Here is a 22,407-nt window from a genome sequence, read left to right on the forward strand (position 1 = left end):
TGGCGTGATTCCTGCCCACGGTTCCGTTCTTGCTCGACTACGCTCCATGATTTATTCAACCGCACTGTATTGATTAATTTATTGTGTTTTTCTTTCACCCTGCCCTTCCCTCGCAAAAGGGTCCCAACAAGGATGACGACTACGACGAAGCGACGTTAGCACAGTTCCGAGGCCCTCCGGGTCCACCTGGGCCTCCAGGTCTGCCCGGACGAGACGGCCTTCCCGGACACAAGGGAGACTCCGGTGAAGTCGGTGCACCCGGTTCGCTGGGACCACGGGGGCTGGACGGAATGCCCGGAGAACCAGGTAAGAAGTCGTGACTTCACAAGAACTTGCTAGAACTGACAGTTCGTTCAAATCGACAGGCATCGAAGGACCCCCAGGTCTTCCAGGTTACCAAGGTCCACCGGGAGAGAAGGGTGACCCGGGTGACATCGGTCCACCGGGACTTATGGGACCACCAGGACTTCCCGGTCCTCCCGGCTACCCAGGGGTCAAAGGTGACAAAGGCGATCGAGGGGATGGCGTAAGTATCTTCTAGCAGTCTTCAGAAGACCTTACCGAAATCAAACTGATCTTTTTCAACGTTTCCCAGAAGTTTAGGAAAATGCGAAGGCGGCAGGACCACGAAGGTATGGCCGATGAACCCTATCGAGGGGAAATGGTCTATGGTCCACCGGGTCCTCCCGGAGCTCCAGGTCCAATTGGTCATCCAGGACAGCCAGGACCTCGGGGGTACGACGGGAAGAAGGGCGATCGAGGCGAAAAGGGTCAGAAGGGAGAGTACGGACCGATGGGACTGCCGGTAAGTTAAAGAGGTATCGAAATCGAATCGAAATCGAATCGAAATTGAATCGAAATCGAATCGAAATCGAATCGAAATCGAATCGAAATCGAATCGAAATCGAATCGAAATCGAATCGAAATCGAATCGAAATCGAATCGAAATCGAATCGAAATCGAATCGAAATCGAATCGAAATCGAATCGAAATCGAATCGAAATCGAATCGAAATCGAATCAAAATCGAATCGAAATCGAATCAAAATCGAATCGAAATCGAATCGAAATCGAATCCGACATTCTGAAACCGGCTCTGACAGATGTTTTCTATATTATTCTTCCGCTCTTGTCAGGGTCCAATGGGAATGCGAGGCGATTCGGGTCCAGTCGGTCCAGTAGGCAAAGCAGGCCATCCGGTAAGTCAAACGTTTTCGAACTTCTCTCACCTGAATTAACTAACGATCCGTAGCTTTCGGTGATTTTCAACTAGAGGGTGAACTAGAGTGCTTCACTAAAATATCGACGAAGCAACGTGAAATGACAGCTCTAACCCGTTTTTTCTCTCTCGTTTTCTCCAACTATGCTTCCCACTTGAACGGAAACGCTTACTCACAACGCTGTGTCTCTTTCTCGCACCAGGTGTGGGAATACTAATGTCAAGGGTAACGTGATTCGATGTTTTTGCTATGATTTGATCATATGAGTTGAAGTATTCGTTCGACTGTCAACACTAATCCAAGTTAACCATGGAAAAGGGTCTTACCGAAAAAAAATCAAAACGAGATTCGATGTTAGTTGAGTATTATTTTTCGGGAAATTGTGTTTGTTTTGGATCCTTAAGGGCAAAGGTGACTTTTTGACACTCGTCCAACACCACAAAGTTACATGACAACTAAGACTCTGATCAAGTATTCGAGAATTGAGAAGCAGAGAGACGAATAGAAGATGATCGTATTACTAGTGTAAGAAAGGGACGAGGACTAAGGTACACAAAAGCATATTTTTATAAGTGTTTATAAGAAATCAACGGAAAGAGGAAAGGGGAGTGACACACAGAGAAAAACATAGAAAAGTGCGATGTAAAAACTCAGAAGGAAAAAACTACAAACGATTGTTGTTAGTCATTGATACTTCCTCTTGTTTCAGTGTCTTTTTTCGCTTCAAACAAATTTTCGAAATCTAGATAAAACACCAAAAATTATTAACGGAATAAATCTGACAGCTAGGTGTTAAATAAGGCAAATCTAAAAAAATAAAAACAAATGTGAATACTCTGTATACTTTCCATTGGTTTGCGTCCGTACTTTTGAAACCTGCATTTTGAAACCATTTCCGTTCTTCTTCTACTTCTCGGGAACCCCATCTAGGATAGGCAAAACAAATTTTATAAATTCATCACACAACACAAACCAACATATCTCTAAACGAAAAACAAACCAACAAACTATCATAACTCCCTTACCTACCAACTACTACTAAAGGCAAACTAAGCTCTATCGTGTTCGTGTAAGTTGTTCTTACTTTCAAAGCTCCTCAGTAAAGGAATGACCGAAAGCCAACGCGAATATCTCTTTCTCACATCACATAACCTCTCAACAACCATCCCTCATACAACAAAAAGAAAAAAAAACTAGACAAATATCCGTCAGCATTTGATTTGTGCACAACAACAAGCCCAACCAACCATTCTATTATCATGAAAATAATCCATCAACAACCGCCCATCCACGCAGAGATGACAGACAGAGACAGACGGAGAGAAACGAAAAAAGTTTGTTAAATATTGTAAAGAGTCTCATATAGAAGATGAAGCAAGGTGAACCAGAGTCAACAAATAAAAACAAAACCGATTGAGAAACGAAAAAGCTAATCGCAGCAATCCATGGACAATAATTGGACCAAAAAAGAAACATCCATCAGCATCCCCTTGCTCTGGTTGTCATGACAACAGTCACACATGCACCCACCAGTGATGGTAAAATCTCACTCAAAGCACACTCATGAACCGCTCCTACGTGAGCGAATTCGCGCGCGATTCTAATTCATTTTCTCATGCGCGAGATTTTCATGCAACATCTCGCTCTCACGAGCCAAGCGTCGAAAACTCGTTCGCTTGTAAAACGAACACAAATCAATTTGAACGGCATTCAATGTTGTTGTACGCTAGATATGTTTTTGTTCTATCATATAATCCTCAAAATTTCGATGTAATTATTAAGAGTACCAAGAAATAAAGCAATGAGTGAAATCACGAGTCAACTCATGCATGATTTTTTCGGCGGAGAGTTTAGTGAGTCAAGAATCGCGCGCGAAACAACTCAACCATGAGATTTGAGATTTTGAGTTTTTACCAACACTGGCACCCACTCGTTACACTCATAGCATGCTTCGATCACTCTAGCTTGTTGGCTTTCACTTCGTTTCCCCCAAACTAACCTCCTTCACCAACTAACACAAACTGCCGGCGGCTGCCCAGTGGACGAGCAGCCCGAATCTTTGATAACGATACATGGAATGGTTTGTATTATAAGGTTGATGGTTAGTGAATGGTTACCATACGGTAGATTGTTTTTTTTAAATAATGAACCTATATAAATAAAGGAATGGGGGATTTGAAACAATAGAATTATTTTGAATTACAACTTCAAACGTAACATTACTGATATGGTGATTGTATCCTGAATCGTTTCACGAAAGCTTTTCTTGCCTTAATTAGCATTTTACTAGGACAATTATTCATATCCTACTGTTATCCTATTACATTCTATCATTAACTCCTAAGCACCATGGATAATTAGAAAATGATAACGTATACTATAGTTTTCATACACATTTTTTGATCGGGTGTATCTCCTCATCGATTTCAATCCCTTCTCGAAAAAAAAGCACGGAACTGTTCCCGTGGACTACCGACCGTCCAAATCGCATTTATATTAATTGAGCAAATTGAAACCAATTGGCCTATACCCTGAAGCAGTAGCAGCAGCAGCAGCGGTGGCATCGACCCCATCCAATATGAGTGGCATCTGTCGAATCTGTCAGAATTTCTCCGTCTCATCTACGGTGCCGAACGTACGGTTTATGGTAGTTTGGTCAATCAACTGCGATACTCCATTTCCGGCGCAAAGCTCCCGCAGTTGATTGCCCAAAGTTTACCCAACCCCAAATTTATGGAATGAATCTCATCGATTTCGTCGAAGTTTTCGGAACACATACCCATCGAAGTTGGCCATGTGTGGTCTTTTATCGGTTGGGAAAATGACATTGGACCAACTAGCTGTCACATATACACATAGGAGGCGGTGATAATGCGACGAAAACGAGCGCTCGCAGATTGCGAAAGTTTACCGCCACATGCTGTTTTTGTTGGGCTTCCGATCGGTTTGGAAAATGCATTACTTTTTAATAAATCTTCTTTAAAAGTTGTTTCGGTACAGCGCTTTGTTGCCAGATGGACATATGTTCTAGATCCGTTTTTGATGGAACAAATGTTACAGAGTTCAGTAAAGATTTCGGTCAAAATAAACCTTCTTTGACATCTGTTTCAAGCTGGAAAATTATTTAAAAAAATATTTTTTCGCCATATTTCATAATACCCATCCTCTCGAAATTCTCCACAGATTTTCTCGGGAAATCCTTCACAGATTTGTATGATAATTCTTAAAAAGAAAAATCCTCCGGAGTTGGTTTGGGAGAGGTTTCCTAGAAAAATGGTCCACATATTTGTTCATTTTTTTCAAAAATTCCTTAAATAATTCCCCTACAAATTTCTTCAGAAATTTACCTGCAGGTTTCTTCGTAAATTGTTACATAGCATTCTTTGGTAATTTATCCACAGCTTCCTTTAAGATTTTTCCCACAGATTGCTTCGTTGCCTTCGGAGATTCCTTACGTGATCCTTTGGAGATTTTTTCGACGATTTCTCCCGAGACTATTTCGAAAGTTTATTCACAAATTCCTTTGGATAATTAACCACAAAATTCTTCAGATATTCTTTTGAAAACTTTGTCCGAGCTCCTTTTGGGATTTGCTTTAGGAGTTTTCTGGGAATTCATCCAGAGATTCTTTCAGAAATTTGTCCTGGGGTTTCTTTAGTCCTGCCTCCTGTGTTTTTTTTTTCTTTTTTTTTTGCTCAAAAAATTTATTTTTATAATTTCTCCACGGATTTCTACTAGACTTTACAAATAACATTCTTTGTTCAGTGGTCCAGAAATCCTCAGAGAATGTGTCTACAGATTTCTGAGACAATAACTCCAGAGATACGTATATTTATGCCTCCAGAATTTCTTTCGGAAATGACTCCAGAGATTAATTTGAGACATTTTTTCACATATTTCTTCAAGAATATTTCATAGTATTTGTTGTCTACTGAAATTCCGTCGTCGATTCTTACTGTATTGGAAATTCCTCTAGGATTTGCTCCATAAATTCCTCAATAAGTTATTTTGGGATGTCCACTGGAGAACATTTCAAAAATTACTTTGTTCATTACTCCAGGGATTATTTAAGAGATTCTTTCAAATATTCCATTAAAAAATTTCGGATTTTCTTTTTGAGATATCTCGTGGATTCTTCTACTTTTGGAGTTTCCTTCAGAAATTCTCTAGATAATCACTTCAGATAACTTTGAGAATTCTTCCAGTGCTTGCAACAGGAATTTCTACAGAGATTCCAAAAAATCGTCCACAGATTAATTGAAGAGTTTAACTGTTCCCACGGAGATTCTTTCGGAATTTTCTCCTGAAATTATTTGAAAAAATCGGCCATGAATACTTTGGGGATTTTCCTACAAATTCCTTCGTTGATATCTCCAGAGAAGTTTTTAGTAATTCCTTTAAGAATTCCATAAAAAAAATATTCCTTGGCAAATTACTTCATAAATTTCTCAAAAACATTATCTTTTCGAATTTCCAGAAATTCATCCGGCAACAAATTCAGAGATTTCTGAGAGAATAATTCTGGAGATTCCCAACAAATTTTCCCCATAGGTTTTTTTCATGCATTACTCCTTGATTTTTTATTTTTTATTTTTTTTTTTTTTGAGAATTGCCCCTCAGATTCCCCCTAGAATTTCCCGAAACATTTCTTTGTTTCTGAAATTCATAGTCATGAATTTATCAAAATGTGGCCAAATTGAAATGGAAAATTACGAACAAAACGTTGTTTTGAGGGGATTTGAGCTGACATCTTCCCAATTCTCCACGTCGTTAGAAATTCCTTCAAAAACTTGCCCAAAGATTTCTTGGAAAGTTGATTCAGAGATACCTTCGCTATTTTTTTTCCAAGATTTGTTCTAAATTTCTAAAAGGATTCTTTCGAGAACTCATGTGGAGATTCTTTTGAAAATTTGTCCACAGATTACGTCGCGACGGTTCAAATATTTCTTTAAAATGTTGTTCAGAGGTTCTACCGTAATTTCTTCCTGAGAAAATTCGGAAATTCCTCCTGAAATTTCACGAGAGATATTTTTAGAACTTCCTCCAGAGATTTCATAGGAAGTTACTGTAATTGTTACAGAGATCATGGTGTGTGGTGAGTGCCATGCTGTCTAGATGAACTCGAATAAAACGCGTTACTGTGTTGGTTTGATTTTCCATAATTGGTGAAAATGTCTTTTTAGTTTTTTTTTAAGTTTCCGTTCATGTTCAATAATTAAAATTTAAATTATTCATCTAGCAATTCCTTTTTAAAATCAATAGCTGGTATTTCGATAATTTTTTTTTACTAAGAGTTTCCTTCGGATGTTACTGCAAAAATTTGATCAACAATTATTTTTAAGTTGCTCTGTTGATTTCTAACATCATGCATTTCTTTATGATTTTCTTCGAATGTTTTTCCAAAAACTTTTTTGTATTTCATTTTAAGTATGCTGGGGCTTTTGTTATTTTAATCTATGTTTTTTCTCTGATGATTCCTCTAAAAATAACTTCGAGCAGAGGAATAGCTATTCTTCTCAGAAAACTGTATCCAATGGTTGCTACAAGATATTTCAAGAAATCTCGAGGAAAATTATTTGAAAATATCTCCAAGAACACCGATAATTTCTCTAGGGATTTCGCCATGTTTTCCATCGAGGCTTGCCACGAAAATGGGTTTAATAATGGATAGCTCTGATGATTCTTCTAAATATTTCTCTTGGAATTTTTCTTCTAGAATTTTGCTTGTGATTTCGATGTAACCTTCATCATTGGAAATATATTCAATAATTCCTCCAATGATTTATTCAAAAATCTTTGCATGTACTATTGTCTATATTCATTTACGCCAATAATTGTCTATATTCATTTGCGCCAATAATTTTATAAAATTTAAATAAGGAATCGCTTCAGAAAATCAAAACTAAAACTTTCATCGGAAATTTCTCAAAATTCCTTCGAAGTTTCCCCAAATAGTGTGTTAATTGATTCTTTCATGTAAATCTGAGATGATCCTTATCCAAATTTTTAAGACCATTTCTCCAGGAATGGCAACTCAAGGAAATCTTCAGGATTTTCTCACACAACTACTTAGATGTCCATGACTTCCATTGAAGATTCCTTCAATTTCAGCTGCAGTTTTTCCACGACTCATTTGATTATATTTTATTAGAAATTTCACCAAGGATTGTTCCAGGAATTTCTCTTCTTCTAAGTTATCTTTTGGATTTTTGTTTTCCAATAACCTTTTTATGCAGGTTATAACCTTATAATTATTGTTATTCAATTTTAATTAATGCACCATTCAGAAACCAACAAAGTAAACATGAATTATTATATGTGCAACGAGTTGCAAAATGAAGATTTTTACAGCACGAGTCGTACATTTATCCAAGCGTTTCATGGGGTCTCAGAAATACTAGGAGATCTCAGCGGGTCTCATCAGCGCGGGGATTCAGGGGAGTACCAGGAGATCTCAAGGGCGTTTCAAGGGGGTCCCGTGGGGTTCAGGTCGTACCAGGGGAGTTTCAGAGGGCATAAAATGGGGTCTCAGGGGGTTCCAGGGGGGCATCAGAGGTGCCTAAAGGGGTGTCAAGTGTTTCCAAGAGTGTTCCAGAGATATCTGAGGTTGTACCTGGATATCTCTGGAGAATTTCAGTTGTTCTCATGATGTTTTTGGAAGGGAGGCTCCAGGTTATCTCAGGGGCGCTTCAGGAGGCATTCAAAGAGGCTCCTTTTTTTTATAAAAACCACAAGAGATTCCTTTAAAAATCCCTTCAGCGATTGCTCTGAAATTCCTCCAAAAACTTCTTCGAGGAATCGTTTATGAAATCTTCCCTAAGTTTGTTTCGAAGTGTCGTCAAGAAAAACTTTAGAAAATCTTCCTGGGATATTTTTTTTCCAAAATCTCCTACGGGTTCTTTTTAAAATAACTGTAGGAGTTTCTTCATAAAATATTTCAATAATATGAACTTTTGGGATTTTCTGCTTTAGATATTTCTCTAAGAATTTCGTCACCAAGCTCTCCAAAGATTCCTTAAGAGTGTATTCAATGAATTTCTTCAGAAAAGCCTCTATGGGTGTACTTAGAAAATCCTCCAGGGATTTCCTTAAAAGTAACTTAAGGAATTCCATAATTTTTTAGAGGTTTTCCCAAAGATTCTTTTGGACATTCCCATAACAGTTTCTGCAGAAACTCTTCCAGGGGTTCTTCAGGAGGATTCCTGAATCGGATATTCCCGAAAAAGAATTCAGAGATTCTTGAAACAGACATTGGATTTCATTGGCAATTCCCGACATAATGTCTCCTGCAATTTCTTCAATGATTCCTCCGGAGATTACAGCACGACTTCTTTTTATGATTTATGGAGAAATTCATTCAGGAATGCCAATGAATATGAACATGAATATCTTTGGAAATTACTCCTTTGGGTTCTTCAGGCGATGCCCCTTCCTCCAGATATACTTCAAGAAATTGTTTCACTAATTCCCACAGAGATTCCTGCAAGAAATCGGCCAGAGATTTATTTGTAAATTCCTTCAGCTTTTTTTTCGCTATTCCTTCAAATATCTATTTAGAAGCTCTGCCAGAAATTTCTTCTGAAATTTCTCCAAAAATATTTTCATTTCTTCGGAAATATCTCCAGGGACTCATTCAGTATTCCAAGGATTTCTTCGGGACTTCAATTAAGGCATTTCTTTAGAAATTCTACAACAGATTTCGATTTTCAATCATTTCTATGAGGATTCCTATAAAAATTCTTAACAAGAAGGAGCAAAACAGTTGTCACAGTATGCAATCTGCTCTAAAACTCATTACATAGCTGTAAACGAAGAATTTAAAAGTTTACCTTCAGGTATTCAATTCAGCATCCCTCTAGAAATTCTCTGGACATTCGTTCTGTAACACCCTTGAGACTACCTTATGAATTTTTCTTGAGAAACCCTGGTAGTTTTCTAAAAATGAATCCAGGAGCTCATCCGAGTTTTTTTGTTGTTCAGGAATACCTCCAAGGATTCCATTAGGCCGGAACAAAACTTATTTTCTTCTTTTGTCAAAATACTCGTTGGCTCGCTAAGGGGGAGGACAATAAATAATAAATGTATTTGACGAAGAAATACCCAAACAATTTGGCAAAATCTATAAACTCATCGGATTTGTTAAGGAATTTTCTGTGCAACTCTGCAATTTGTGTCAGCCTTATAGGGTCCTTCAGAAGAGTCTCAAGAACCACTCCGATAATACCGATGTGTACTTACATATTTTGTAAATCCTTCTAAAAAAATCTTTCTAGGAATATTCAAGGCAATTCTAAGAGTATGACTTAGGAACTTAGAAATTTCTTTCATATTTGTTTTCAGGAATTTCGCTAATAAAATACTACCGAGTATTTCTGTTGAAATTCGTCTGGCTATTCTTAAAATAAAACTTTCAGATTCACTCCAAGCTTTTCTCCGAGCATTTCTACAGTATTTTTTCCTAGAATTCATGCTGACTTTTTTTCTGAGAACTTCTGCAGGAATACATTCGATAGTTTATATTGGAATTCTTCCTAAAAATCATTAGCGATTTCGATAGAATTTTCTTTGGATGTAACTTTAGAAATTTGTCCAAATAACAAGTATTTTTTTATTTGTTCTGGTAATTACTAACTTCACGCATTTCTCCAAAAAGTTCTCCAAATACTCTCTCGAAAGCTTTCCAACTTGCCAAATACTCTCAAAAATTTTCCCAGGCACTCACCCGATTTTTTTAGGCATTGCCCCAAGAGTTCTTTCGAAGGTTACAGCAAAACTGTATTCAATTTTTTTTCCTGAGAACATTTATTCTAGATTTAAGTGTAGAATTAGGTATAAGTTAAAATACACATTAATAAAAACAAAAAAAAATATTCTAGATTTTCTCCGAAGATTTCTTCTAATTTTTTTGTTACAAACAAATCTTTAAAAATTTGTTCAAGTGTGTCTTCAAAAGATTCAACAACATTTTTTCGAGAAATCATTTGGAAATTTATTCAATAATATCTAAAGAATTTTTGCCTTGGAATTTCTCTGAGAGTATTTCTCTTGAAATTTGTCTAGCTATTCTTAAAATAAAACTCTCAGATTCACTGCAAGCTTTTCTCCGAGCATTTCTACAGTATTTTCTCCTAGAATTCATGCTGATTTTATTTCTGAGAACTTCTGCAGGAGTTCATTCGATAGTTTATCTTTCTCCAAATACTTTCTCAAAAACTTTCCAACTATATATCCAAAAGTTCTAAAAAAAATCCAGACACTCACTCGATATTTTTATTAGGCTTTGCCCCAAGAGTTCTTTCGAAGGTTCCACCAAAGCTGTATTCAATTTGTTTTTCCTGGGAAAATTTATTCTAGATTTTCTTCGAAGATTTCATCGTATTTTGTTGTTACAATTTTTTTTTGAAAACCTGTTCAGCTCTATCTTTAAAAAATTCTACAACATTTTTTCGAGAAATCATTTGGAAAATTTATTCAAAAATAGCTCCAGATTTTTTTTCTTAGAATTTCTCTGGAAGTTCCATGAACCTGAAGAATTTTTTTGAAAAAAAATCTTGATGAAATTATTGATAAAATTCTGAATGCCTGCCTGACGATCCAAAGCCTAATGTGTGGGAGCATCCTTTTCTTGAGGGGAAAGGACTCTCACACCATGTCAAGAATCATCCCCGTCCCAAAAGTCCCCTGCATGCAAATTTTCAGGCCAATCGTTCCAGTAGTATCCGAATCCATAAGGGTCAGGCAGACAGACAGACAAGCAGAAACTGTTTGTTATATGTATGGATTACAAACCCTCTCCCACTTTTATTGTAAGATAAGTTAAGCAAGAACTTCCTGCAAAGATTAATCCAAGGTTTTTTTAACAAGTATTACTGGAACAAATCTTCCAAATATCCATATCCATTTCTCCAACATTTTCTATTTTTATTATTATTTTTTGTTTTTTGATAATTTCTCTAGCAATTTGTTCTTCAATTATTCCAAAAATACACAAGGGAAAAAATCAGAAATTCCTTTGCTGATTTTTTTTTGTTTGGGAATTGCTTCGGGGATTAAGAGTGTAAATAAATTTTTCAGAGGAACCCTCAAAAAATTCCCATGTTATGGAATAACCAATAAATATTTTGAAAATTGCTACACGGATTCCTCCCGGAATTTTCTAGAAACTCCTCCGAGGATTAGTTCAGATTTCTCAGCCTTGATTCCTCCAGAGTTTTCTCCAACCATTCCTACAGGAATCTTTTCAAGAATTACCCTTACTAACTATCTCAGGAATTACCTTGGAAATTTAAAAAAAATCTGATGTTGCTCTATTTTAATTATTTTCCTTTTTTAAATTTTAATCGAGGACCCGCTGTAGGAACCCCAAGTAACATTTTTTAGTCAAATAGACTATAAGAAGTTCTGAGAGTCATAATAGAAGCAAAACAAAAGTTATAAGGTTTTAAGACGGGTTTGAAAACCTCTTTAAGACTAATTGGTTATCAAAGAGTGTTACTTGAGACTTCATATTTTATTTTATTTTATTTTTTAGTTTTTATAGAATTTCTCCAAGAGGTTTCTTTTAAAATTCATTGGTCAAAAGATCAAATGAAAACATGAAATTTGTTCATGAGTTCGTTGTTAAATCAATCTGATAATTCCGTCAATAATTCCATCAAAACCATTTTCTGAAATTTCTCCGAGGGTGCCATCGTGTAATTCTTCAATAGTTCTCCCAATAGTTTCTGCAAAAAAAAACACTCAGAGGGTTTTTCAAAAACTTGCTTCAGTATTTTTAAGAATTTCACTGAGAACTTTCCTTGAATTTCTTTTAAAAAAATTTCCGAAAAATATATTTGTCTTTTTCCTGAAATTTGTTCCACTCAAAAATCCGCCAAGAGTTCCTCTGATGCTGCATCGAGATTTTTATACGTACATTTCTCCATGAACCCTGCCGAGTATTCTCCAGAAATTTCTTCAAGAGCAATAGGAATCCAGGAATCATTCCGAGTACTTGTAAGTTTTTTTTTTTTTGTAGAAATTCACAATTTTTCAGAAATTTCATTGATAATAGTTTAATAAATTCGAAATTTTTGAAAATTTTACCAGTAGATTATCCAAAGAATTTCTCAAAATCACATCAAAGATTTCCCAAAAAGTGTATTCTCTAATTTTTCAGGTATTTCTCCAACGATACCGTTTGGGATTCCAAAGAGGATTTCTCTAGGATGGGCTCCTCAACGAAATTATCTGGAATTTTCTGGAGATCTCATCCGACGTCCATTACTTCCATAGAGCTTTTCTCTTGATTTCCTACATTCTCAATTTCTGTTAATGTTTCTACTAGACACTTTTCAGGATTATTTTTTTTTTTTTAATTATTTAAAGGATTCATCCAACATTTCTTCAACAATTCTAGGATATTTCTTGATTTTTTTCATTAAATATGTTCCGACACTCTTCTAAAAATTGCTCCTATGATTTCTTTCTTTATTATAGGACATCTTCAAGAAGTTCTACAAAGAATACTACTGAGGCCATCCTCGTGAGCGGACCTCAGCAGTTCATCTGCAATATTCTCGAGGGCTTAGTCTAGAAAATTTCTCACAAATTTACAAGGTGCTTCTTCGGTATTTCCTCCGTGAAATATTCTTTAATTTTCTTATTCAATGATGCAAGACTTTTTAAGTATTACTTATGAGTTTTATTAGAAATTCTCCGGGCGTTTCATTACACAAATAACTCGAAGGAAATATTTTAAATTTCCTTAAGACATTTTTTTTTAATTGTGATTCCTTAAAAAAAATCTTTATGGCTTCTTTCACTCATTTCCTTTGCTTTTTTTCGGACGTTACGCCAGAAATTTCTTCGTATTTTTCATGAGTTTTGTCAAAAATTTCATACACGAACTTTGTCTAACATCCATTTTCACCAATTAGGTCAGGTTTTGCCTCAGGAATGTCTTTAAGAAATTCACTTTTACTAATTTTCGTTCAAAGATTGCCGCCGGAATAATTCCAAGAGTTCATCCAAATATTCCACGAATCTCTTCTAAGATTTCACAATGAATTTCTTCAAAACGAATCGTCTAGAAATACAGGGGATGGCCAAAATGTTTGGGATAGGCAACTTTTTTTTCTCACATAAAAAAGTTCAACATGCTTAAACTTTTCATAGAGTGCATCAAAAAATCTCAAATTTTGAGTGTTTGTCAACCTATTATATGTGCATCATTGGTACAAATTTGGGCTCAATTGATTAATCTTTCGCAAAGTTAGAACCATGCGGGCAAAACACTATTTTTTAGACAACTCATTTTTGAGCTGTCATATCTCGGCAACCAGTGAACCGAATTGAATGAAATTTTAAACGTACACTAACAGTATACAAATGCTTCACAAACTATTAAAACATAGATACTTTTAGAACGCTTAAAAAAGTTATCATGGATTGACACTTTTTGGATTTCTATCGAAAAAATGTATTTTTTTTTTTTACGCCAATGTCAATAAATTTTAGTATTGATGTCCAAAGATTTTCCACTTCTGTTCTCAAGTTATCTTTAATCAGATATATTAGAGCCTATTTCGAATAAAGGAAGAACACATTTAGTAATTTTTGTGTGATATTGTAAATTTGAGTTATTTTCCTCTATATGGGTAAAAATTTCAACCCGGTATAACTTAATTCACCGTGAAAAAATATTACATTTTATAGCGTTGTATAAAGTATCAATATATTGTTGATAAACGTTAAAAAATTCATTCAATTCGGTTCACTGGTCTCCGAGATATGACAGCTCAAAAATGAGTTGTTTAAAAAATAGTGTTTTACCCGAACGGTTCTAACTTCGCGAAAAATTGTTCAATCGAGCCCAAATTTGTACCAATGATGCACATATAACAGGTTGATAAACAGTCAAAATTTGAGAATTTTTGATGCACTTTATGAAAAGTTACAGCATGTTGATTTTTTTTTGTGGGAGAAAAAAAAGTTGCCTATCCCAAACATTTTGGCCACCCCCTGTACTTGTGAAGTTTTTTTTTCAGAAAATGTCCCTTAAAACGTCTATAAGAATATCCCATGATTTCTTCATCCACCAAGGATTTTTTTGAAAGTACTGTGACTGCGAGTCATTCGACGAGAATATCTCTAAGAATTCCTGTAGAAACTTTTTTCAATTATTCTCAGCGAATTTCAAAAGGAATTTCACCGAAAATTTATTTAGAATAACTTCTAAAAATTCATTAGGGAAAACATCCGATTTTTTTTCCTGAAATTTGTACCACCAAGAATTTTGCTACAAGTTCCACCGATGCAATATCTAGGTTTTCCTTCGCACATTTCTCTAGGGATTCTTTCGAGTTTTCATCAGAACTTTTTTAAGAACATGCGGAATCCAGGAATCACCCTGAGTGTAAGTTTTCTAGAAATTCTTCGAGAAATATCCAACACTATTTGTTTAGGTAATTTTTATAAGGAATCGCTCTCAGAACTCGAAACTCAAAATTACACTAGGAATTTCATCACGGAGTTTCTCAAAATTCTTTCGGAGATTCCTCAAAAAGTGTTCTTCTAGATATGTCTCGCTATTTTTAAGATAATTGCTCCATGAAGGGCTACTCAAAGAAACCCTCACGAACTTCTCTGAAAGCTGCTTAGATGTCAATGACTTCCATTGAGGATTCGTCCAGGAGTTCTTTTTTTTTCAATTCACAGAGAATTCCTCAATTTCTGCTGCAATTTCTCCAGGAATTTGACAATTTTTTTTTAATTCCAGGTATTCTTGCAGGAATTTCTTCAATTTTAAGTTATATTTCATAATATAAGGGGCTTTCGGAGAGGTTTGAGCTGAAAGCATCCATAATAATTCTGCCAGAGATGAACTAGCCCAGGGTAAAAAATCTCGATAATACAGATAAAAAGAAAAATCTATAATAAAGATAAATCAATCTATCAATTAGAGGACTCTGGGGATTACAGGTGACTCCATGTGGGATTGGGGGTTCCTAGAGGTCTCAGAGACGCTTCAAAGTACTAGTACTAGTAGTATCAGGGTAATTTCAGGGGGTCTCAACGGTGCTACAATGAATTTCACGGGGGTACCAGAAGATCTCAAGGGCGTTTAATGGGGGTTTCATGGAGTTCATGAAGTTTTAGAGGGGTTCAGGGTCATTTCAGGAGATCTTAGGAGGCTCCAGGTGGGCCTCAATGAGTCTCATGGGGTTTCAAGGAGTTCCAGAGGGGTTTCTGGGAGGTACTTGGAGGTTCCAGGAGCATTTAAGGGGTATTCAGGGGCACCTGAGGATCACAGGGGCGTTTCAATTAGTCTCATGGGGTTTCAGGGCGGCTCCAGGGAGTCTCAAGAGCACTTCAGGGGGACTCTGTCCGAACGTCCTTAAAGGCTCCTGAAACCCTGGAACGCTTGTCAATTTCTTTGGAGTCCTCTTCTTTTGGGTTCTCTGAAAACTTCCTGGAAACGCCCTTGGCCTCAACTAGAATGCCCAGGTGCAAGACCTGCTCTCGGGAACTAAGTTCCATCATCGAAGCCGTGACATAATTTAAAGTTCTCTCTTCTCATGCCTTTTTTTAATTCATGTACCTCCAGCCCATGTCATAAAAAGAGGTTACAGTGAGTGTAGAATCAGCATTTAAGTTAAAATACACATTAATAAAAACAAAAAAAAAAGAGGTTACAGTGTGTACTCCTCTGAAAATTGCTGTAATGATTTAGTTTTTTTTTCTCGAAAATCTTCAAGAATTATTCAAAAGAATACTAGAAGATACCTTCGGAGAGGAATTCCTCTAAAATTTCCACCAAGGCTTCCTCCAGGAAATTGCTAAGAAATTCTGCAAAGTTTTCCTCCCGGATCCTAACAAAAAGTTTAGCTGATTTAGCTTTATTCGGAAATGTTTCCGGGGCTTTGCTTCCACATATGCCTCGTGTGAACCGTCTGGGTAATAACAAATGTCCTATGAAAAAATCGGGATTCCTTTTCAAAATTTATTATGTGATTCCTCCAAAGATCTCAAAAATCGGATGAAAACAAATCACGGTGATATGTAGTGATATGTAGGTATACCAAAAGTTCCTGGCCTGATTGGGAATCGAACGTATGGTCATGATGAATACACGTGTATTTACCGCTTCAGCTGTATGGGCCCATAAAGCATATCTACATTACAGAAATTTGCTACTATTCCCAAACCACTTTCATCCAAGTAGGAGTGCCTTCCGGAACTCCGGAAATCGGCATCTGTAGTAGCAGCCGTGCGCCCATTCATAAATCAGAGTGCACCGAACCGTGTAAAAAAAGCGTTTTCAAAAATTTATGGCCACAATCCCACCTTTTTGGCGTGAGGAGAAGCGGCCCAACCGCACCTTAGAATAAATCCATGTTTCTTTTCCAGGCTCGAGAGCTCGATCAAAGCATGCATAGCTGTGAAGTGCCTATAACATAGGAGTACCTACTCGATTTGAATGGTTGGTTGGTTGCCGGGGCAACACCACAATCCATACTCCACAGCCGCCGCCACCGTCTTTGGCTGACTCTGGCTTCTTGCGAACTGCAACAGCAGCAGGCGTTGATTTGATTTCGATTTCCCGGCGTGGCGCGGCGTGCCGTGCTGGTTGGGAATAAATCACGCGGAAGCAGAGAAGTGAACTTTTATTATTTTTCCTCACCTACATTACGTTCGAGTAGGTAGGTACCTACCCAGGTACGTGGGGAACGGTTCGATTGTTGTTGTTGTTACTCTGTGCATGTTCTAGTCAGAAATCATTGTCGTCGTCGTCGCAGTCGCTGATGATGATAGGGATCTGTGGAGAATACGTTTCTGATGTAAATGGCAACATGCACCCGAATGGTTGCATGTGGAGTGGAGAGAAGGCACTATGCGTCTTGGAGGAAGATACTTGACGGAAATGGAAGGTGGGCTACGGTGGGAACAAACGAACGAACGAAAATAACAATAATGTAGGGATTCCACGTGGGAGTGGAAAGATTGAATTTAATTTGATTTTCAATTGATCTCTTTTGTGTGATTCGGTCCAAGAAGCAGAACCTCTTGCTTGATGATGCTCGAGGAAACACTGAGAGAAATGGTGGTCTGGTTTTCGTCTCTATCAGAGCATTTCAAAATGTGTCTGACATGGGCAGGGTAGGGAAAGAAAATAACATGCAAAGTCTTTTTTGGACAAGAACAGTCTCTACTTGACAACCTTCAGGTAATAGAATTTTGGTAGGGAATCTTCTATGTTATTACACAGATAAAAATAATGAAGATTACACGTCATGTAAACATCATTTTGGTCATGTAAACTTCCAGCTATGATGGTTTACATGATATATCGTGTAAATTTGTATTGTATGTCATGTGATAACTAAGTGTCATGATGCAACACTGCCAAGAATCGCATATCGATCCCATATTTGCTGGATTTCCTATGCAAATGGGACAGATATGGGATTTTGTCACAGATATTTACACTATTTTTTCGATCTGTGTATCTATAACAAAACTATAACAAAATTTGTTTCATACACAGAAAAACATATTCATGTAAAACTCAGCGAAAAATCATGCACATAAAGGCCATGCTTGAGTAAGTGCATATTTACATGAGATATCATGTAACATTACGTTGCGATTGTGTATTGCTGGTTGCTTTGAAAGATGGATTTTTGATGCACTTCATCTATTACACTATTTTTGTGCTCCAGCACGGTTGCCGATATCAATTTTATAAATTACACATTTTATGATCTTTTTCTACAAGAGAAATGCATAAACCTGTATAACTGGCCACCCGGTCATGACTCTGGGTGAGAAAAAAGAAAGAAAGCCAAATGCGCGGGTTGTCAGATGGATGAGAATCAAAACAAAATCGAGAAAGAATCAGGCGAAACACACACCACGTGCTTATTTGTGACATTTCTCGACGTCAAAATGCTGTCAGAAAGCGCGGTTGCACTTATCGTCACACTTTTCAACCGTCACACTTTCATACTGTGCAGTTCGATTTAGTGGGAACTGTGCAATAAATTTCCGCTAATAGTTGCGTAACCGGTTGGTGTCCATGATGGTTTACGCGATGGTTGACGGAAATTTACACAATGGTTATGTAATTTTACATTATATCTCATTTAAAAGTGCACTAACTCTAGCATTCCCTTTATGTGCATGATTTCTCGCTGAATTTTATTTATATATTTTTTTTCTGTGCATACCACTGCATCTTTTTTAAGATCTGCTGCATGAAAAATGACAGAGATACTCAGAACCACTATAGAGGAAATTTAATATTAACGGTAAAAACGGTGGCTAGGAGGTATTTATAGGCAAGAGCAAATGGACATTGCTGGGGCGTTCTAGGGGGTCTCAAAGGGGTTTCAGCTGGGTGCCAGGAGATCTCAAGGGCATTTCAAAGGAGACGCTGGGGTCTCAGAGGCGTTTAATGGAGTTTTAGCATCCTATGATGAGGCTTCAAGTGGTTTTAAGGGGTATTGGGGGAATTCCAGGGAGGCTCAGGGGCGTTTAGGGGATCTCATGGTCATTTTCAGCAGGTTTCATATGCTATATGGAGGCGTTTTCGAGAGTTTCAGGTTCGTTACGCGGGGTCCGTGTTTGAATATTTGACACTAGATGCCACCTGGCGGATAAATCCCAAGCCAAAGACCAGATTGTCAGACTGTTTTTTGCTGGTTGAACAACTTTGCCGAAGACGCCATCATTCCATCTCATAAGGTGTCTGATATATATGGGTTTCAACATTATTGACTCCGACACCGCCGCCTAGCGGACGAACATCGAACCAAGGTTGCCATTGTTCAGTAGTTCTTAGCCTGCAAACTTAATTGGCAGAAGACAGCATTCTTCTGCCTTATCGGGATCGTGAGGTTTACGTTGTGTAGAGTATGTGGCCAATTTGGTACACCAAGACACTCCGGAATAACAGTGGAACCATGTGAACCAGGTATCCATATCGCTGGAATCTTAAACTTGACGATTTTTTCCGAAAGTTGTGCAAGTTTTATCAAAGTTCGGCATTTCATCAATTCGGCGATTTCTGGAGATAGGTCACGGTTACGGAAAGAGTCCAGGGGTTCTGGAGAAAACTGGAAGTTCCGGGAATATGATAGTGTTCTCGAGATACAAGAAAAAACTAGTGGCTCTAAAAAAACTGAATGTGTTAATAATTTTTGAAAGGAAGGAATTTTCTCAAAAAGTTCTCAGAGGATTCCTCCAGGAATTTTTTTCGGAAAATTCCAAATGTTTGACTTGCAACTAAAACAGACATTTTGTAATGAATTCCCCTGAGAGTTCTACCGGCAATCCTTCTGGGAGCTCCATCGACAACTTCTTTAGAATGCCCTGCGGATTTCTCTAAGAGTTACTTTGGGTATATTTCTGAACGTTCCTCTGTGTACTCCTACTTAGTAAGCTTCGAAGTAAATTCCTTTAGAAGTTCCACTGCGATATCCTGTAGGTATTTCTCTGGGAGTTCTTGGTGGAATCAAAGAGAAACATTTTTCTAAAAAAAATGCAATGTGTTCGAGAATTTCATCCATAGTACCTTTGAGAATTCTCCCAAAAGAACCTGTTTGTTCTCAACTACTTCCCGATATGTTTCTATAGGAGTTCCTCCGAGAATTCCTCCAGGACTTCCGAATTCCTTCAGGAGTTGCTCCGGAAATAACTACAGAAGTTTCTTCTTCAATTCCTCTAGGGGTTCCACCACGAATTCCTCCAGGAGTTCCATCAGGATTCCTCCCAGAATTCCTCCTAGGATTTCCTAATTTCCGGACTCGTCACACTATCCCAGACTCCCGCCTCCCCCTAAAAAGCTACGTCATTTCCTTCAAGAATTCCTTCCAAGAGTTCCTCCGGGAATCACGCCAGGAGTTCCTCCAGAAATTCTTCTAGGAGTAACTCTGAGAATTCCGCTAGGAGTTCTCCACCAGGAGTTCCTCCGTTAATTCCACCAGGATTTCCTCCGGGAATTCCACCAGGAGTTCCTCCGAAAATTTCTCTAAGAGCTCCTCCGGGAATTCTTCTAGGAGTTACTCTGAGAATTCCTTCAGGAGTTCCACTCGGAATTCCTTCAGGAGTTCCTCTCGGAAATCCTTCAGGAGTTCCTCTCGGAATTCCTCCAGAATTTCCTCCGAGAATTCCTTCAGGAGTTCCTCCGATAATTCCTCCAGGAGTTCTTCCGGGAATTCCAACAGGAGTTCCTCCGTGAATTCCAACAGGAGTTCCTCCGTGAATTCCAACAGGAGTTCCTCCGGGACTTCCACCAGGAATTCCTCCGAAGTTTTTCCAGGAGTACCTCCGAGAATTCCTTCAAGAGTTCCTTCGAGAATTCCTCCAGGATTTCTTCCGATAATTCCTCCAGGAGTTTCTTCGAAAATTTCCTCAGGAGTTCCTCCAAGAATTCCTTCAGGAGTTCCTCCGAGACTTCCTCCAGGAATTCCTCCAAGAATTCCTTTAGTAGTTTCTCCGGGAATTCCACCAAGAGTTCCTCCGAAAATTTCTCCAACAGTTCCTCCGAAAATTCCTTCAGGAGTTCCTCCGAGAATTCCTCCAGGAGTTCCTCCCCAAGTAACACACTTGTCACAGAAAAGTCACGGCGGCACAGGTTTATGTTGCGCAGAAGTCACTGTAACTTACTTCTAGCAAATAAGTAATTACTTGCTAGATGTAAGTCACAGTGACTTCTGCGCAACATAAACCTGCGCCGCCGTGACTCTTCCGTGACAAGTGTGTTACACTAAAACCTCTTTTTATGCATGTTATTTTTATGCATTTTTAATTTATGCACCTTTTTTTATGCCCTGCATAAAAAGAGGGAAAGCTACTCAGAATCAATATTGTGCATAAGAATATTTAATAATGACGAGAACTATTGCAACGGCGGTTAAGGGGTGTTTACAGAGGAGAGCAAAGGAAGGTTACAGGTTCGTTTTTGGGTGTTTCCGAAGGTCTCACGTGCATGGGGTTACATGGGGTCCGAGTGGGTCTTAAGGGGGTTTCGGAGTCATTTCAGGAAGTAACAGAGCATTTTAGGCTGGCTTGAGAGGCGCTATGGATGCGTTTTAGGGGTTTTGGTTTAGGAGGATTTTTGAGGCATTTCAGGATGTTTCAGACTATTTTCGGCGTGATTCAGAGGCGTTACGGAAGACGTTTCAGAGCATTGTCGGCGGGATGCAGAGGCGTTACTTAAGCGTTACGAGGAGTTTTCGTAGACATCGGAGCCTCTCAGGTGCGTTACATGGGGTCCGAAGGGGTTTAAGTGGGATTTTGGGGGCATTTAAAGACGTTTTAGAGCATTTTCGGTGGGATACAGAGGCGTTACTTAAGCGTTACGAGGAGTTTTGGTGGGCTTTGGAGCCTCTCAGGTGCGTTACATGGGTTCCGAGGGGGTTTAAGGGGGATTTTGGAGCATTTCAGGAGCCTCTACGGTGAGATTCAGAGGCGTTACGGAAGCGTTACGGAAAAGTTTTCGGGGGGTTCGGTGCTTCTCAGGTGCGTTACATGGGGTCTGAGGGGGTTTAGGGGTATTTTGGAGGCATTTCAAGACGTTTCAGAGCATTTTTGGGGGATTCAGAGGCGTTACGAAAGCGTTACGGAGGAGTTCTCAGGAGTTTCGAAGCCTCTCAGGTGCGTTACATGGGGCCCCGGGGGGTTTAAGGAGGATTTTTGAGGCATTTCAGGAAGTTTCAGAGCAGACTCTGAAATACCTTAAAACGCCCCTCAAACCTCTTTCAACGCCCTTTAAAGGTTCCTGAGATCCCTTGAATTGCCCCTAAAGCCCCTTGGAACGCCCCTGAAACCCACTGAATACTATTGAAATACCCAAGAATTCCCCGTAATCCCATGAAAACACCAACAAATCTTGACAGAACATTCTTAAAAGGCTCCTTAAATCCTCCGAAGCAACCCCTTAAATCGCCCCTGAAGCCCCTTGGAACCCCCTTTTTCGACTCTCTGCGAACTTTCTGGAAACCCCCTTAACCCCACCTCAACTGCCCAGGAGCAACACCTGTTCACGCGAACTAGATTCTCTAATTAAAGCCCAAACTTAATTTATGCATAAATTTCCCTCTTTTTATGCCTTTTTAAATTTATGCACATTTTTAATTTATGCAGTCCCAGCCATGTGCATAAAAAGAGGTTCCAGTGTACTTGGGTCCGAGAGTTCCTCTGGG

The 22,407-nt window shown here is 38.3% G+C and overlaps 1 protein-coding gene across 1 annotated transcript in view; it reads left to right on the forward strand.

Annotated features, from left to right (window-relative positions):
• The window catches only part of LOC109404189 (collagen alpha chain CG42342), a 226,265-nt gene that overhangs the window by 159,808 nt on the left and 44,050 nt on the right, over positions 1-22,407 (forward strand). The window contains exons 5-8 of the mRNA XM_062842238.1: positions 120-306; positions 366-526; positions 596-805; positions 1,136-1,198. Of these exons, the coding sequence (XP_062698222.1) occupies positions 120-306; positions 366-526; positions 596-805; positions 1,136-1,198 (621 nt within the window). The remainder of the gene's footprint in view (positions 1-119; positions 307-365; positions 527-595; positions 806-1,135; positions 1,199-22,407) is intronic.

Source organism: Aedes albopictus, chromosome 1, assembly GCF_035046485.1.
Source record: "Aedes albopictus strain Foshan chromosome 1, AalbF5, whole genome shotgun sequence".
In the NCBI taxonomy this organism is placed as follows: Eukaryota; Metazoa; Arthropoda; class Insecta; order Diptera; family Culicidae; genus Aedes; species Aedes albopictus.